This window comes from Hylobates moloch, unplaced genomic scaffold, assembly GCF_009828535.3.
Source record: "Hylobates moloch isolate HMO894 unplaced genomic scaffold, HMol_V3 SCAFFOLD_7, whole genome shotgun sequence".
In the NCBI taxonomy this organism is placed as follows: Eukaryota; Metazoa; Chordata; class Mammalia; order Primates; family Hylobatidae; genus Hylobates; species Hylobates moloch.
The window spans coordinates 104,489,297-104,508,973 of NW_026652282.1; the positions used below are offsets into that span (position 1 = coordinate 104,489,297).

The 19,677-nt window shown below is 38.6% G+C and overlaps 1 protein-coding gene across 8 annotated transcripts in view; it reads left to right on the plus strand.

The window, feature by feature from the left end:
• Positions 1-19,677, plus strand: part of GRIA3 (glutamate ionotropic receptor AMPA type subunit 3) — a 319,120-nt gene that overhangs the window by 231,083 nt on the left and 68,360 nt on the right. For all 8 annotated transcript variants that reach the window (XR_009214295.1, XM_032757560.2, XM_032757559.2 and 5 more), the window contains 2 exons: positions 405-611; positions 13,606-13,982. Coding sequence is in view for 7 of the 8 variants with exons in the window: in XM_032757560.2 (XP_032613451.1) it covers positions 405-611; positions 13,606-13,982 (584 nt within the window). In the remaining variant the exon portion in view is untranslated. The remainder of the gene's footprint in view (positions 1-404; positions 612-13,605; positions 13,983-19,677) is intronic.

Genomic DNA, 19,677 nt, shown 5'->3' on the forward strand with positions numbered 1-19,677 from the left:
AAGGATCACAATGCTTCCCCAGGGCTTTGCCTCAACTACCTGCGATTCCTACATAATAAATCTTGAGAAATCAAAGGCAATTCACCATCATGTAACTAAGTCTGCCAAATTTGATGAAATCAAAGACTTGATAGGTGAAAACTGGGCCATCTTTCAAACTCTCAGAAAAAACTGAAATCCTTCTCTGCTTCCTTAAATTATCAGTTAAGGACTCCCCCTACCAAAAAAAAAAAAAGTGACCCAATGAACACTCAATTAAGGCTCTTCTGTTTACTAAGTAACAATTTAAAGGCCTTTTTCACATGCCAAACCTCAATAGTCACAGAGGGGAAAAATTATTGCATTCATCTTCTCTTAGAAAAATGTATAGGAGTAATCCTTTTATCTTGCTTCTGGTCCCAAAGGAATCACCATATGTAATGTACAAGAAGAATCATGAGCAACTGGAAGGAAATGAACGATATGAAGGCTATTGTGTAGACCTAGCCTATGAAATAGCCAAACATGTAAGGATCAAATACAAATTGTCCATCGTTGGTGATGGGAAATATGGTGCAAGGGATCCGGAGACTAAAATATGGAACGGCATGGTTGGGGAACTTGTCTATGGGGTGAGTTTTTTCCAATTCTCTGTGCTTTCCAATTCATTTACTCTGTGCTTTCCAATTAACAAAGAAGAGAGAGGATTTAATTTTCAAGTGCAGTATTTATCCAATTGTATAGTTTACATATAGTCTACAAGAAAAATATATTCTTCTACAGTTGCGCTCTGTAAAGGTAGGTTGTCAGTAGTATCCTTTGGACAACAGGATTATTTTACTAAAAGGAAAATAGAATTGGGGGATTTTATTTGGCAACATTAAGCACAGCCTGCCCTCTATTTAAAATCTGTTCCTTCTGTGCTCTCTAGCTCAGGCAGCAGAATTACCACCCACATAGTTGCCTAAGCAACTTTGCCTAAGCAACCTCATCATCTTTCCTCATTGTTCCCCTCTTATCTAGTCAGTCACCATGTCCTATGAATTCTACTTTTAAGTCTCTCAAATCTAGACACACTCTTCACCCCCACCATCGTCACCTTAATTAGGGTTCTTAACATCTATCAGTCATTTAACTTGTTACCCTGCGTCTGTTCTTACCCTGGCAAATTAGATCTCCACATTACTGTAATTTCCCACTTTAAAAATCAGGATGAAATTCAAATTCCTTCACATGGCAAATAAGGCACTTTATAATCTAGCACCCGCCTACCTCTCTAGCTTCATCCTGTACTCTTTCCCCCTCACACCCAATGTTCCAGCTATAGAAAAGTAAGTGTTGTTCCCTGAAGGTGCTGAGCTCTCAGTTAGTATAAGCCTGGAAGTACTTTTGTTGTCTCTTCAGCAGCTAATACCACCTACTAGTCCTCTGAAACACAGCAGTGATACTTGTTTCAGAAAACCTTCTCTATTCACATCTACTTGCCTGCAGTCTGGGTTAGGTACCCCTGCTTTTTGCTTCCTTCCTTTCCATAATCACATAATACTTCTAAGTCTGTATTGTAATGATCCATTTACAAGTTCCACTGCTCTACTAGACTATGAACTCTAGGACAGAAGATGTAGCTGATTCATTTCAATATCACACAGTCTGAAACATAGATGTTCAATAAATCCTTGCTGAATTAATGAATGGAAAATGAACAGAATGGCTCTGCCAGGGGCTTATCTATAGTCCAAATGCAAAAGAATTAATATGGGCAATTAGGACTTTTAAGAAAAGTACAGTGGTATCTTCAGAGCTCCTTGGTCACTTAGTATTAAATGGTTTTGGCCTCTGATTGTGAATGTCAGATCTTGGGCAGCTTAATGAGGCACATGTAAATAAGCAGAACTGGACAGAAAAACTGCCCATGCAGTAAACCAGTCACTAGAGAACTAATCCAAGTGCAGGAGGTGGTGGCAAAGGTTTAGTTCTAACAAACAAAGATTACCTGTAATAATAACTCTCTGTCTAGACAATATCTACACTAAGTAAGGGGAAGACAGAGGAATCTAGGAGGTGGAGATACTGAGAAGCCCCAGCTGGCGAGAAGCAAACAACCAGGTTATTTATTCATTGGACTGAGGTTCAGGAGAAGGACTCTAGTGCTTGGGATGGAAACCAGCAAGAATAAGGTATAGCTCTCCAATCATATGAGAGTACTGGGGTCACTAAATAAGTTCTTGGAACAGGCCTTTGGGAGGAACCACAAAGTCGGAAGCTCATTTCTAAAAATAAGGGCACAGAAAGGTAACAAAAGCAAAACTGGACCCCAGATATAAAAACTGGAGCACCATCCTCTAGTCAGACGAACAGCAAGGCAACTTGAACCTCAGCCCCTACCTATGGGCCTGGAGCCATCATCTCCTGTCTTGGGTCAAGATTGGTCCTGGGAACTGGGGCAGGGCTAAGTGGCAGATGAGATTCAAGTGAATTCAGCAGTAAGAAAGAGAAGAATTTCCAACGCCAGTGCAGAGAGGGCTGAACAAGGGTCAGAGCACCCAGTCATGATTTCTGAGGACTCTGAGAAGCTCTGAACCATCTTGACACGGCTCTAATCTTTTACTTTCCAAGTTGTTGATAAGGTTTTCTTCTCTTTCCTGTTCCTCACCTCCCCAACACTTAGGCTTCAGGAAGTCTTGTCTTGCTTACAGCTCACCCTTGCTCTTGGCACATTAACTGATACATAGTAAATGCTCACTTTTTGCTTTAATGAATCAATGCCTGGCATACAGTAATTCCTAAGCCAATATTCATTAAATTGAGTTCATGGTGGGATATAGTCTTGTAATATCATTACTATTTCTATTACTACTACTACTACTATTACCACTACTACTACTACTATTATTAGCTACCATTTGTTGCATATTTACTGGCTGCCAGATACCGTACTAAGTGCTTTATACACTTTATGTAATTTAATCCTCACAACACGCCTCTGGGGAAGGTGCCATTATTAAACTCTTTCTACATGTGAGAAAATTGAAGCCTAGAGAGGTGAAGTCACATGCCAAAGACCAAACAGTTTACAGTGACTATCTTTGTTTGTACTGCTATAATAAAACACCATAAACTGGGTCACTTATAAACAACGGGAATTTATTTTTCACAGTTCTGGAGGCTGGGAAGTCCAAGATCAAGGGAGATTCATTGTCTGGTGAGGGCCACTTTCAGGGTCATAGATGGTACCTTCTTCCTGTGTTCTCACATGATGGAAAGGGTAAGGGGTCCCTCTTGGGCCTCTTTTATAAGGGCACTATGAGTTTCATTTATGAGGGCTTCACTCCCATGACCTAATCACCTCCCAAAGCCCCACTTCCTAATACCATCACCTTGGGGGTTAGGATTTCAACATATGACTTGGTTGGGGGGCGGGGGGGGCGTGGGGACACAAACATTCAAACTGTAACAGTGACACAATAACTTTAACCCAGATCTTTGCCTCTGAAGTACATGCTTTTTAACCATTACATTATCTGCCCAACAGCCAAAGTGTGGTTTCAGGCCCATCCCATTCTGAAAGATAGTTGAAATTTATTAGAAAGGCTTATGGTGCCTTAGTTGATTCTGGAGAGAAGAGTGTTTGGCAACAGCAGCATGGCAAGAAATTTAAGGCATAAGTGTCTTTTTATTTTATTTATTATTTATTTATTTTTGAGACAGAGTCTTGCTCTGTCACCCAGGCTAGAGTGCAGTGGCATGATCTTGGCTCACTGCAACCTCCGCCTCCCAGGTTCAAGCGATTCTCCTGCCTCAAGTTCCTGAGTAGCTGGGACTACAGGCACCTGCCACCATGCCCAGCTAATATTAAAAATATTTTTTAGTAGAGATGGGGTTTCACCATGTGGGCCAGGCTGGTCTCAAACTCCTGACCTCAAGTGATCTACCTGCCTCGGCCTCCTAAAGTACTGGGATTACAGGTGTGAGTCACCGAGCCCAGGCTAAGGTGTAAGTTTCTACTAGCCCAGGTTATCCGATGTGAGCTATACCGTGAACTCTACCACTCCATCACAACTGAATGACCATATTTCTCCTGTCACTCTCTGTAAATAGATCACTGCTTTCCTAGCATTGAGGAAGACATTACACAGTAACATAGAGCAAGGCAGATTTATTGGCATTGTTCAGACAAAGACCAATTTTCTCACTGGATTTGGTTTCTCCTCCAGCATGTTCTCTGTACTGCACTCATTTAATCTCCACATATCTCTTCCTCATTCCAGTTTGCCTACTTGTGAGTGAGGGAGCTTGAGTATTAGAGTCCCTTATTTGTTCAGCAACTTAGATGCCTTCTCTCCACTTCTGAATAGGAAAAATGTTCCTATAGGAACCTTCCCATCTTTTCCCTTTAGTTCTTTCTACTAAAGACAAAAGCAATAGCCGGGGAGGCTCTTACAGAAATGTCCTTCTCCTTCCCCTGCCTAAAACAACTTTCTGATGCTTTCTGGGCTTATAACAGGAGGTGATTCCAGAGAACTACAGCAAACCAACCCATCGGAGAAGACTGCCAAATTCCATTTTCCTCTAAAACCTGTGGCTATGAAAAATATACATTCTTATCATGCTTGGAGTAAAAGCTCTCTGTTAAAGAGGATGATCTCATGAGCTAAATGTGTCTTCATCTTCATTTAGAAGTTTTAGTCTTTTGGCATTGGGAAGTTTTCAACTTCTCTATCAATGACAGAAATGGAGAAAAATGAAAACACAGGCTTTCATTTCTGGCAGGCCTGGCCTCTTGTGGTTTGCAAGTTGCTTTAAAAAAAGAAGAGCAGAAAACCCCTAATGATTTCTCTAAGTTCTTAATGAGCAAAAAGATGGAGAACAGGGAAATATTTCTTGCAGTGAACATGAAACCTATACAGATAGGCACTGCTTTATCTTAAGGGTATTTCTCTTACGCTTTTAGTATGTAAAACAGAGCAGAGTGGAAAGAATAAAAAAAATCAGAGATGAAGAAAGCTCTGCAAGGGAGATTTCAGCGTCAGTCATAAAGTCTCAAGAAAGAGTCAAAATGAATTAAATTTGCTAAAGAATAAAGAAGCCAATCAGCCTCTTTTCAGATGATTTATAAATAGGTTTTTTTCTAAAGAAATTCAAATCAGGTTGATGTTGGGGCACCTTGTATCTCTAAGAAGGCTATTTTTGAAACAAACCTCAGTAGGACACAATGTGCCCCATTATGTAAGCCCTTCAGAACATTATGGACTTGAAACTGTCCACCTGCTTTTAGCAGTTTTGATTTTGAGCTGGATGTCTGTAACACCACTACATGGTAACAGTCCCAGATCAAATGGCTTACAGACCACAAGTTTTTATGGCTTCCAAATACCATATGTTTTGAGGGCACTTAAAAACAGCATTTTTTGCTAGCAGGGCTCTTAAACATCCTTAATCCTACCTTACCATTCATTTTTACAAATGCATATGGGGACCAGCCAAGATCAGACATCAGAACTGCCCCTCAGGTAATCAGGAATCCAAAGCCTGATAGAGGACACAGGTACAGGAGTGGCAGCAGGATTGGACAAAGTCACAAAATCCCACAACTTGGCAACACAGGTTTTGTGACTCATGGTCTAGTGCTCTGTCCACTGGGTCACACTGGCTCAGTTCACTAAACTTGTCGGATTATGGGAATATTGGTGTTGTATCAATCAGATATAGCATCCCCACCTTGCTCTAAGGGGCTTACAATCTACTTGGATTATAAACTTTTCCATCTAAGATACTTATTTTGCTTTTTTTCATCCAAGATACTCATCCTGCTTATTTATGGCCTCCAGGATAATGTAATCCACATTTCTAGTTATCACTTGAAATATCTGAAAACCCAATATAGACAGCTGGGGGGTTCTGCCCTTAGAGAGGAGATATGATCTAAGAGAAAAAGAGAGTCAGGAGAAAGGCTAAAAGGAAATTGAGGCCCCAATTAACAGAACACCTCCCAGTGGGCAACTGCCATGTTCCTTATGTTCCTAGCAGTTACAACTAAGGATAAAGAAGAGGGGGGTTGCTTTGGGAAAGGCTTGACAAGCTGCTGCTTAAATTGCTTCTTCTGACTTAGAAGATAGCAGAGAGCCTAGGGGTAGTAATGGGGTTGCAGGGATGGTTAATTATAGGTCATATTCCCTGGGTGTCCCCAGACTCCTTCACGCTCCCAGGACACATGGCAACTTTACAGATACTATTTGCACTGACATTTCTCTGCCTAGAAGAAACTATCTCTTAGGTTGTCACTATCCTAAGCTGGATTCATTTTCCATTAAGAAAGGCAGAGAGTCGATTTGTCCTTCCAGCTAAAAGGCAGAGAAGCAAGGGTCCAGTAACAGATGCCAGATATTCTTCAGGGGATTATACTGGGCTTTGGCAGAAGCGCTGATGATTTGATAAAAGTCCCCCCTCCTTCAAATGATGCATGTAAACTCCAGGAAGGAGCATTAAGGACACATGAAGTATGCCATTCGAAGCAGAAAGAGTGGGGAAAATATTTCCAGCTAAACGTAGTCTCACAAGGCCTTCATCTAGCTCCAGAGACACTTTTTTATCTTCAAATTGTCTTTAACTCTCTCAGCTCCCCAAGGACAAGGAGCTCTAATCAATAGATCCAGTCAGGGATACCTGTTCTGGATAAAGAAATTAGGATATTCTGTTGTAACACCGCTTGTTGTTGCACAGATTTAAATAAGCCCCATTCTTTTCTCCAGATCTTAACAATTGCAGACAGTAAATATCCCATAGAGTACTGCCAATAAATCAGTTTAAGTCTTGGCCCCCAGCACACAGCAATTATCTTCCTATTGTCTAGCTTGATTCTGCCCCACATATCAACTTTCCAAAGGAAATGTCTGCCGAAGGCAACTAGAGCCTTGTGGTTGATACAGGGACAAAGGGTCAGGTCATGTCTGCGTCTTCTCTTGGATAACATATAGTACATTATGATTACACATCAATACATTGTCTACTTCCTCTCTCCTATCCCCTTCCTTGCTTTCGGAAAGTGCTTTAAAATGGTGTCTGACAAACTCCTGCTCATTTGTAGTCTCAAGTTGGGTTACAAGTTTTGTATCAGATAATCAGATGAAAATTCTTAAAGATATAACAAGCTTGCAATCTCAAAGAATTTTTAAGGACTATAAATCATGCTGCTATAAAGACACATGCACACATATGTTTGTTGTGGCACTATTCACAATAGCAAAGACTTGGAACCAACCCAAATGTCCAACAACAATAGACTGGATTAAGAAAATGTGGCACATATACACCATGGAATACTATGCAGCCATAAAAAATGATGAGTTCATATCCTTTGTAGGGACATAGATGAAACTGGAAAACATCATTCTCAGTAAACTATCGCAAGGACAAAAAACCAAACACCGCATGTTCTCACTCATAGGTGGGAATTGAACAATGAGAACTCATGGACACAGGAAGGGGAACATCACACTCCAGGGACTGTTGTGGGTTGGGGGGAGGGGGGAGGGACAGCATTAGGAGATATACCTAATGCTAAATGACGAGTTAATGGGTGCAGCAAACCAACACGGCACATGGATACATATGTAACAAACCTGCACATTGTGCACATGTACCCTAAAACCTAAAGTATAATAATAATTAAAAAAAAGAATTTTTAAAATTAAGTTTAAAGTCAGTGTCATCTCTGGCTAAAACCTGTCAGATTCTTAAGTGCATCAGCCCTACACATATAAGTTTGTTGGTTTTTAAGTTTTATAACATTTACAACTTTGGCAACCCACCTATGAAAAGGATTATAAATCCCCTCAAGCTAAATCCTCTCGAATAATGCAGTTGCTCCATGTTTGCAACTGGTGAGTGGAAAATTCAAACCTAATTCAGTGTGTTTACTGAGCCCACACAGCCACATTTAGGCTGCTTGATTAAAATCCTTTAAGTAGTCAAGATGCAAGCAAAAGCACTAGTAAACTCTTACTCTGTGCTCTTTCCATTTGCTTGATTTTGTCTGTGAATTGGAGCACCCTCATACCACTACCACACACTTACCCACCTAGGTTTCTGAAAATAACTTGCCTACTGCTATTACCAGTGTAAGCAGAGGCTTGAGGACAACTGGCCACTGGAGTGATTCAGGACACCCCAAGAGAGGCACTTCATTGTTGAGTCAGAATTTCACCTACTCCCTAACCCCATCCATAATTCTTACCACTCTCTCTCCCAGCCTACAGCTGGCTTTCATAAGAGCAGAGACTAGGAAAGGAATTCCATTTGAGGACTTGCTTTTTTCAGTTTTTCATCAGTGTGGGCCTCCTCAATCTTTAAGTTGCCTTGAAAGTGACCTCTCCCTTTACCTTCTTGCTATGGCAATCCCAGGAGAGCTCAATGGGTATTTTTGGATGCTAGTTAGTTACAGGGTGGAGCATATAACTAACTAGTGTTCAAAATACCTATTGAGCTCTCTTGGAACTGCCATAACATGATTGCCCCACATAAATTATACCAAGCAGGTCCTATGCTTTGAAATAACCAATTATCACAACAACTTATTTTAACATTTATTTTATGTTCAGGGGTACATATGCAGGTTTGTAATATAAGTAAATTGCATATTACAGGGGTTTGGTGTACAAAAAGCAACCCCATAAAAAAGTGGGCAAAGGACATGAACAGACACTTTTCAAAAGAAAACTTACATGCGGCCAAAAACTGCCTGTGGGAATAGTGGTGATAGAGGGCAAGGGCTTTGCCAAGGCTGGCTCTGAGCTGACATGAGTTCTGCTGCTTGGTTTCTTACCAAGCATACAAGAAAGGAGAAGAGTTGCTAAGTCTCCTACCAATAGAAGGGAAGGGAGCTACAGATTCTGCCTCAAGCTGTCCTTGAGCCTTCTTCCACCTGCCTTCTTCCACCTGCTTTTTGCTATTCTTTTGCCTTTTTCCATCTGTAATAGGTATTTTTTAAGGTTCATCATGGGGAATTCTCCTTTTGGAATCAGGTCTACCTCAATGAGGTACAACTGAGCACAGATTTAATGCATTCTTGATTGGGAGAGCACCCTCCAAAACATAGACAAATTCCACATTTTTTGAAAAATCTCCTTAGAAAGAAACAATCCAGAAAAAAAAAAAAAATACAGAAATGCCAGGCTGAGGAAAAAAAAAAGCAAGTGCCTAAGGGAAGCAGATGATTCTTCCTGTTGTCTTTTGTGATTTCAGAAGTACTTCAAACTAGGAATGGCCTTCTTTGGGAATCTGTTCTTTTGATGAATGTTCCCGGGAATCAGACAACAAAAAGTCCTGCTTTATCCATCTAGCCACGTCTTGTTAGTATTTAGTGGTGCTTACCATGTAGTAGGTGTTTCAATTACCAGATAGGGTTTTTTTAAAGAGATCAAGATTCTCAAACTCCTTTCTGTACCTTCTAGAAAAGACCCCAAATTCCTTAAATTCATTCCAAAATAATTTTCTCATGTGAATGCCTTCTTATTTCCTTTTTCTAAAACAAACAAGTAACAATTTCTCCTAGAACTATCTTTTAGACTTAAAAGATGAAAAATACTGGTTAAATTAAGTAATTAAATTCAAATGAAATCAAGTGAGAAATGATACTAGAGGGGTATTTGCATGCTCTGAGCAGGAGACAGACATGTTGGCAAAGAGAGGAAGTGGCTTTATCTGTGAATTCTCTTGGCATGACAAGACTCTTTCTAACTGATTCAGACTCTCTGCCAAAAAAAAAAAAAAAAGAAAAAAAGAAACTCTGCTAGCTTTCTGGCCAACTCATTCTCCTCAGTACCCTTTTTTACTATGACCAGGTCTAGCTTCAGGCAAAAGGGTAAAATAGATGAAAATTTGTCTTTGGCTCCCCTCTAGTTAGTAACGTGGAACTGGAAATCCAGAAGTTAGCCACGATGAGATGAGAGTTGAAACCATAGGTAACAATACTGAGGGATGAAAGTGAAGGACAGAACCTTAAAGAACAAACCTTCATTGATTATCTCCTAAGACAGGCACTCTCAATAGTCTCTTGGGGTACAAAGGTGCACCTTGATTGAGAGAGCAGAACTAGGAAGGAAGGAAAGTCAGAGAAGGAACATTCAGAGAGGTAGGAGGAGAACCTGTAGTCTTTCATAACAGAGAGCTAAGGAAAGTGCGTACATAGTGCAAAAGGCCAATGGCGTCACACAAGCAGTTAATGTCTGAAGGAAGATATTTTAATTTAGTAGCCAAGTATATAATTCAAGAAACAATTTCAGTAATTTGGAGGGGCTGGAAATTAAGTCTCAGGGGTATAAGGAGAAAGTGGTTGTTGATATCAAGACAGTAAAGCTGCATTTTTTCAATAATACTGGTGGTGTTAGGGAGGGATGTAATGTGGTTAAGAAGGCAGCAGGATCAAAAGGTGGGAGGAGTGTTTTCTGTTTCATTTTTGTTTATTAGTAAATAGGATTACCTGAAAATGATTTTAAGTGAATAAAATAGATCAATGATTTTCAAATTATAGCAAGCATTACAACAAACTGGAAGGCCACATGAGTCTCACGCCTCCACAATTTCTCATGCCATACATCTGGGGTGGAGCCCGAGAACTGGCATTTCTTTTTCTTTTTCGTTTTCTTTTTTTTTTATTATTATTATACTTTAAGTTCTAGGGTACATGTGCACAACGTGCAGGTTGTTACATAGGTATACATGTGCCATGTTGGTTTGCTGCACCCATCAACCCATCAGTTACGTTAGGTATTTTTCCTAATGCTATCCCTCCCCCAGCCCCCCACCCCCAACAGGCCCCGGCGTGTGGTGTTCCCCAGTCTGTGACCATGTGTGCTCATTGTTCAACTCCCACCTTTGAGTGAGAACATGTGGTGTTTGGTTTTCTGTCCTTTTGATAGTTTGCTGAGAATGATGGTTTCCAGCTTCATCCACGTCCCTGCAAAGGACATGAACTCATCCTTTTTTATGGATGCATAGTATTCCATGGTGTATATGTGCCACATTTTCTTAATCCAGTCTATCATTGATGGGCATTTGGGTTGGTTTCAAGTCTTTGCTACCATGAACAGTGCCACAATAAACACACGTGTGCATGTGTCTTTATAGTAGCATGATTTATAATCCTTTGGGTATATACCCAGTAATGGGATCGCTGGGTCAAATGGTATTTCTAGTTCTAGATCCTTGAGGAATTGATACACTGTCTTCTACGATGGTTGAACTAATTTACACTCCCAACAACTGTGTAAAAGCGTTCCTATTTCTCCACATCCTCTCCAGCATCTGTTGTTTCCTGACTTTTTAATAATCACCATTCTAACTGGTGTGAGATGGTATCTCATTGTGGTTTTGATTTGCATTTCTCTGACGACCGGTGATGATGAGCATTTTTTCATGTGTCTGTTGAACTGGCATTTCTAACAAGTTCCCAGGTGACTCTTTTGCTGCTAATCCAGGGCCCATACTTTAAGAACCACTGGAATAGATTAATGGAGAAGGGAAAAATTAAAGATGTAAAAGAGATAGTAGATAGAGCTGGGTTTTAAGAAGCGACAGAGAAATATAGAATGCATGGAATAAGTTGATCAAATCTTAGAAAGTGTCACTTTCTGTGAGATGGAAACACACAGAAGAAATGTATAAAGATGCTGCAATATGTTGACAAAGTTGGGGGAGGGGGAACTGAGATGATAGAGCTTATATCAAATGGCTTCCATCTTCTCAGTAAAGAAAGAGGCAAGATCATCTGCAGAGAGGATAGGACGGATAAGGATTAGGAACTGGGAAAAGTTTGAAATAAGCATCATCCACAGACACAGAGGAGAATCTACTTTTGGGGGAATAGATGGGCTTAATTTTAGAAATGATGAGTTTGAAAAGGTGGTGAGCCTCCCAGGTAGATTTGATCAGTAGGCAGTTGGCTTCAATAAACCCATGCTTTCTGCAACTTCCACTAGGATGTAAAGGATGTAGGATGCCCTCCATGCAGGTAAGTATTTTTGTCTGTTTTGTCTGTCTTGTTCACTGCTTCATTCCTAGCACCTAGAATAGTGCTTGGCACAGAATAAAGACCCAAATTTGCATTGGAATGAACCTAAGAGGGGTTGGCTAAGGTTGATAATTGCATATAAAAGTAGTGTATAGTAGAAACCTGCAAGTATCTATGGAGTTAGAACATTATGTTCATTAAGCAACTGGGTTCTGGAATCTGAAGACCAGGGTTCTAATCCCAGCCTCTCTGTGCTTTAGTTTCTCCATCTCTAACATGGGAATGGTGATTGTACCAATATCAAGGTTACTGTGAGAATTAAATGACATAGTAAGTGTAATGTGCTTAGCAAAGTGCCTCATATAGAATAAGCACTCAACAGATGTTAGCTAGCTGTTTATCATCTGCATTTCCCTTTAAACTAATTAAGGAGTATTCCTCAACTGGTTTATCATATATAATTCAAAGGAGTAAAATTTCATTTCTTTGAAAATATACTCTATATCAGACTTGCCTACCTCTGCCCTTTGGTAGGGGTACTGAGGCATAACTGTTCTGAACATAGAAAAAAATGATCAAAGCTGGTGTTTTCACTTCATATATGATATACCATCCAAAAGCCTTTCCTTAGTCAGAAGGATTTTTCTTTGTGTGCATTTTAAGGCCTGGCTTCAGACTAAGACTTACTACTGTTGGAAAGGAACAATTGCAGGAAACAAAAGAAATAAATGTAGAAAATCCTAGTGCCTATTTTCAAGGGATTAGTATAAAAACGTTGCCTGCCTTTGCCTGAGTTAATTGTGCAGTGTACTACTGACATTTATTTTATTGATTCAATACATGTGAGTGCTATACTGATATTATCACTAGAAAATATAGCTTACTATATAAATTAATATGTGTTCTGACAACTGTTTTACCCTTGTTATTGCCCAGGCAAAATTCTTTCATATTTGCATATGTCATATACAATAATCAACAACTTATTTTTTAGGCATCTACAGTTTCTTTAGTTTAGAATCTGTTGCAGTGATACATACAAAAATAGAAGATTGAGTCTCTGCCTTCAAAAAATCTGTTTTAATAGGTATACTCCCCAAAAAATTCAAGAATAACATAAGATAGCAAACACCTAAGAATTAAACTGCTGTGGCCCTGTGTGGCACCTCATGGTGTAGAGTGAAGCAGATATAAGAAGTATAGGATATTGTGCCTGCTCCACAAGAATTTTCAGTCAAGTGAGGGAGATAAGACATAAGAACATGAAAATTAAAATAAGAAAATGAGAGTTAAATAGTGACATGTCACAAGGCAGTACAAGTTGCATTATAAGGTAGCAAAAACACACTATTAGGAAAAGAAAGCAGAGTCGGTTGCTCTAAGCCAATGTGTCTCAGAAGACAAAAGGCCAGCACCCTTTCTTTAATTTACCATCAAGTTAAAGCACTTTAGAACCCACTGAATGCTACCACTTTTCTAACCTAAGCACTGACAATTCAGTTGGTAAAGATTTAGGACTTGATATTTTCACCAAAGAAGTATATTAAGTGACAAATAACTGATTAAAAGACTGTCTCTAAAAGTCATATATGTTTTCTTTTTTTTTCTTTTTTTTTCAGAGAGCTGATATAGCTGTTGCTCCACTCACTATAACATTGGTCCGTGAAGAAGTCATAGATTTTTCAAAGCCATTCATGAGCCTGGGCATCTCCATCATGATAAAGAAGCCTCAGAAATCAAAACCAGGCGTATTCTCATTTCTGGATCCCCTGGCTTATGAAATCTGGATGTGCATTGTCTTTGCTTACATTGGAGTCAGTGTAGTTCTTTTCCTAGTCAGCAGATTCAGTCCTTATGAATGGCACTTGGAAGACAACAATGAAGAACCTCGTGACCCACAAAGTCCTCCTGATCCTCCAAATGAATTTGGAATATTTAACAGTCTTTGGTTTTCCTTGGGTGCCTTTATGCAGCAAGGATGTGATATTTCTCCAAGGTTTGTTTTTGTGGCATACTCAATGCCTCATTGCATTTTATGGCCATACTCCATTCATGTACATATGGTATTCATCCATCTCAACTCCAGATTTTTTTCATTTAACATTCCATCAAATGACAGATTATCATCAAGCCATTGTGTTTGCTTATGTCCATGAAGTGAGTGTGTCATTGGTGTTGCTTTGAATGTCTTTCATGCATTTCTATGGTATCGTATATACATTAAAACAAACATTTGAACTCTGGATAAAGGCAACATTGCCACTAATATTAATATTATTCAGATAAAGTAAATACTAAATCTTCATCAGATCAAACAGACATGGTTTCCTAATTAATTGTACTAAAGTGTTTTCTCATTTCTAAAGAGATTGGATCGAGACAAAATTTAAAAGAACATAGTAGAACTCTTCTTTAAATCCCTCCTACCTTCTCCTTTCAATGCCCTCCCTTTTTCATTTTGCTCTCAGACTGCCTACAACTATCCATTGTAGTATCCCACCCAAGTTTTCTAGTTAAAACTATAAAACTTCTCAAAGGAAACATAGGAGAATATCTGTTTTACCTTGGTTTGGACAAAGTGCTCTTAGATAAGACATAAAAAGCACAATCCATTAAAAATTTGATAAACTGGACTTCATCAAAATTCAAAACCTTGCATTTAAAAAGACATATTAAGAAAATGAAAAAAAAACCGACTGGGAGAAAACATTAGTAAATCATGTGTCTGATAAAGGACTTGTATCCAGAATATATAACACCTCTTACAACTCAATAAAAAGAAGACAATCCAATTTTTTTAATGGACAAAAGATTTGAATGGACATTTCCCCAAAGAAGATATATAAATGGCTAATAAGCACAACAAAAGATACTCAACATTGTTAGCCATTAGGGAAATGCAAATTAAAACCCAATGAGATGCTTCCATACCTCCTCTAGAATGGCTGCAATCAAAAAGATAGGCAATACCAAGTGTGATGACAATGTAGAACAACTGGAACTTTCATCCACTAGTAGTGGGAATGCAAAATGCTACAGCCACATTGGAAAATAGCTTCGCAGTTTCTTATCAAGTAAGATATATACTTAAAATATAACACAGCAATTCTATTCTTAGCTATTTACCTAAGAGAAAGGAAAACATATTCACACAAAAAGTTATACACAAATGTTCATAGTAACTTTATAATATTAAAGAAGTAGAAACAACCCAAATGTCCATCAACTCGTGAATAAACAAAATATTATATATCTATATAGTGGAATACTATTCACCAATTAAAAAGAACAGACTACTGACACATCTACAACATGGATGAACCTTAAAAATGTTATGCTGGGCCGGGCGCGGTGATTCATGCCTGTTATCCCAGCACTTTGGGAGGCCAAGGCAGGTGGATCACCTGAGGTCAGGATTTCAAGATCAGCCTGGCCAACATGGTGAAACCCCATCTCTACTAAAAATACAAAAAATTAGCAGGGCATGGTGGTGGGCACCTGTAATCCCAGCTACATGAGAGGCTGAGGCAGGAGAATCACTTGAACCTGGGAGGCGGAGATTGCAGTGAGCCGAGGTTGCGCCATTGCACTCCAGCCTGGGCAACAAGAAAAAAAAAAAAAAAAAGTTATGCTAAGTGAAATAAGCCAGATGCAAAAGGCCACATATCATGCCATTTGAATCCCATTTATTGAATATCTCATATTGTGTGATTCTATTTGTCCAGAATAGGCAGTCTACAGAGACAGAAAGTACGTTAGTGGTTGCTAGGGGCTTGAAGGGAGCAGAGAGGGGATAATCAGGGCCAGTATTAGGGTGAGGCAAGTGAGCCTGAGTAAAGCAAGTACAGGGATCACATCCAAGCTTTATTTAAAATTTTGATATTATGCATTAATTTTTTAAATATTGGACTAAAATTCTATTTATATTGATTAATGAGATTTTGATGTCCCTTTAAACTTTGCATGTGGGGGAGTTGCCTCATTTGCCTCATCCTAGTCCTAGGCCTGCCAGGATTAACTGCAAATGAGCATGAAGGAACTTTTTAGGGTGATAAAAATGCTCTAAAATTGGATCGTGATGATAGTTGCACAACTCTACGTTTACTAAAATCACTGATCGTACACTTGTATTGGTGAATTTTATGGTATGCAAATTTTATCTAAGAAAAGCAAAATATTGAACATGAATGTCCTGAGCCTCACAAACTTAGTCTAAACCTAAACAAATATGGCGGTGAATTCTTAATCATAATATGTAGGTGACTGTAACATCTTTATATTTTGAGACAAAAAAAGTTGTAGGTTTTGGTAAACTTGAACATTAATCCAAATACTGACCAGAGTCAATTATACAAACATATTAGGGATTTTCATGTGAAATATAAAGACTCAAAAGAGTCCTACCATGTTTTTACAGCATACTTCATTTTGAGATTATCCACTTGGACCATAAAACATTTAAAAAGAAACTTTGCAGCATAACTAATTGGTAACTATATTCAGCAGCTTTTTAAAATAGTCTGTATGGGGTATGCCTCATTTATCGAAGTCACACTTTTTTTGGCTTTTCTCAATCTGCTTGATTACATTCTCCAAATTATTTCACTCCCTGTTCCTTTTGTGCTTAGAATGTATATCATTTTTGGTATTATCTGGGAGTTTATTTTGCTAGTTTCTTTATTTTTTGAAATGTTCACTTCAAGAGACTATGGTTTCTGAATGATCCTATAATTAAATGATTTTTAACATGGCTGGTAATCTATGTTGAGACAATACTAAAGAGTCATTAAGGCTAAAGATTTTATTGGTTTCTGTAAGTGAATTTTCAGAACTAAGTTTGTAGTATCCCCATCGGAGTGCTGCATACTACTCTGTATACTCAAAAAGTACTCTTCTCATTTTTAGAAGAATTTATATATATTGATTCATTAAGTAATAACTTAAAGATTAAAGATTATGGCATGAAAATGACAAGTTGAACAGGTTTGTTAATGTCTTATAGTAGAATTTAAGCTGTGGCTCTTCTTTGGCACTGAGGTATATCAAATGCTTTTTTTCAAAGTATGTATTTTATTATACTAAGCTAGACACTGTCATAAAGAGCAATGGCTTTCAAAATTTTTTTACCATGACCCACAGTAAGAAGTAAATTTTCCATCACAACCCAGTATACACATATGTATATAACCAAAGTTTCACCATACTTTACCCTTACAATGCGCAATGCACTCTGATATTTTCTATTGTGTCATTTTTTTAATTCTGGTTACAATTCAACCCAGAAATAGGGTACACAACCTACAGAATAACACTAGCCTAGAGTAACAAGTATTATTCTTACTATGCTTTTAAGTAATAAATTATTGCCTTTATGAGCTCTATGTTTTCCACCATATGGGTGATCCCTCCTCCAATATTGTCTTTTGTGTGTCTTTCGAAATAAATTATACCTTTAAGCCTTTTAATAAAATGTTATACTTCTTAGCATATTTCTGATATATACTAGTGAAGAGGAAACATGTTTCTCCTTGTCTTGAGAGCTCTATTCATTACATGTTTGTGGTGCTCAATTGTATAACAGCAATCACGGTGATGTGTTTCTAGAACTATTAACAGATTTAGAAATTTCTGATAATAACATAGTTGTTACTCTAAGATTTGTGGTTGCCTTGACTGCAAACACCAGCAGTACACTTTATTTCTGTTTAATGGCCACGGTTGGAATGCAAACTCTTCAGAAAGCCCAGAATGTGAGCATGCATTATACACTCTGACTTTTCTCAAAATTGAAGCAATTCAAGAAATCATGAGACCACATTTTAAAGTAGAATTTAAGTATTAGAGCAGGAGGAAATGTCAGACATAAATTAGCCCAACTGCTTCCATTTACTGGGGGCAGAGGGACAACAACCACCTTCCCTCAGCTCCCACTGTGTGTAGGCACTTTACCTCCATTATCACATGGATTTTAATCCTCAAAACACCACTGCAGAGTGGGCATTATACTTATTTTTAAGTTGAAGAAGGTGATAGTCAGATTAAATAATTTGCCCAGCCACACAGCTAATGGCAGAGCCTGAGTACAAATCAAGCTCCAATTCCAAAACATGCTCTTTCCACCTCATGCTGCTTTTCCCACATCACAGACAAGGGAACAGCACCCAAAGGATGATGTGATGAAATCCAAGGTCATGGAGGTTTTCAGAGGCAACAGTATGATTATTCCCACTACTGCATACTGCCTCCCACTACCAACCTGAAGTTGCACTGTTTGTTCCATTCCTCTCCTCATGCTCAGGCATAAGAGCTGTTTTCCATTCTTTCAATCTCTAAAGAAACTCTACCTTTTTTCTGGTTTTCAATGAAAGTAGGCAGTGAGCATTTAAAATATTATCAAGTGTGTGTATGCTCAAAGTAAGAGACTGGGAAATCAGAAACAAGACATCATGAGAAAAACTGATGGCATCATTACATTTCCACCAAATTATTGACAGCTACCTAGAAGCTTAAAGAGTCTATGTCAATATTAGGTTTGAACTACCATAATTGTCCAGAGTGAATAAGTTTGTTCTACATGAAGCTGGAGGCTGAGCTAACTCTAGAGAAGGTAATCAATATAATAAGCTGAGGTTTTGTCCACATACAAACTGATTTATTAGGAAGAGTCGGTGGAAGGTAAGAGGAGATTCAATTCAACCTTTTTCCCCCTGAGTGGGGAAGCAGAAGACAGGCAGTGGGTACAGGCAGATGGAAGAAGCATAGTGGTTAAGCACGTGGGCACTGGAGTTAGCCTCACTAGATTCACGATCTGCTTAGCAGTTGTGTCACCTGGGGCAAATCACTAAACCTTGCTAAGCCTCAGTTCTTCATCTGTAAAATAAAAAGCACAGTGCCTGGCATGTAAGTTCTCAATAAATGATAGCTATTGTCATTATTAAATTGGCTGCACATAACCATGCTAGTTTCACAAATACTAACAGCTAATATAACATTTGCATTTTAGTTCCTAAAACTCCTTGGGAATACAGTTGAAATACCAGTTAGTATCAAAGAGCTGACCTCTGATGAGAAATAACCAGCAACATTCCTTCTTGAACTTGCTTTTGTTAAAGATTACAACTCTTGCAAATATTTTTATTGTATTATTCTACTATGTCTTACTGATATTGGCTGGAGGTTGTAACTTTATTTTTAATATGAAATTTATTTCCTTTGTAAAACTTGGATAGAACCACTAAGCAGTCCAGAGTCCAAGTCCTTCCAGACAAATGCTCCCCCTGGTGACTTTCTGTGCAGCTGCAGGGACATCTGAGGGCTAGACAAATCGAAGACATGAGAGTTGGGGGAATTATTACAGAGAAAATGGAAAGAACAGATGAACTTGAACCTGATTACTGTGTACAGATGTTTCTAAAGGTGTTACTCTCCTGTTAAGTTTTCAAGATACGAAGTACTTTGTTGAAGAGGGCAGGGGATCTGTCCAGATTAGTTGACATGTAGATCCTCCTTTAAAACGTAAAGTATGTGCAGAATAATAAAAGACAGGAAGGGTATAAAATAAATGAGATCAAAGACAATAGGATTTTTGGCTATATTTTAAGCATACCCTTTCCTCTGCTGATGTATGACCACTGTCTTTATCTTACTGCAAATTCACTTCAAAGTAGCAGTGATGTGATGATAAATTAATG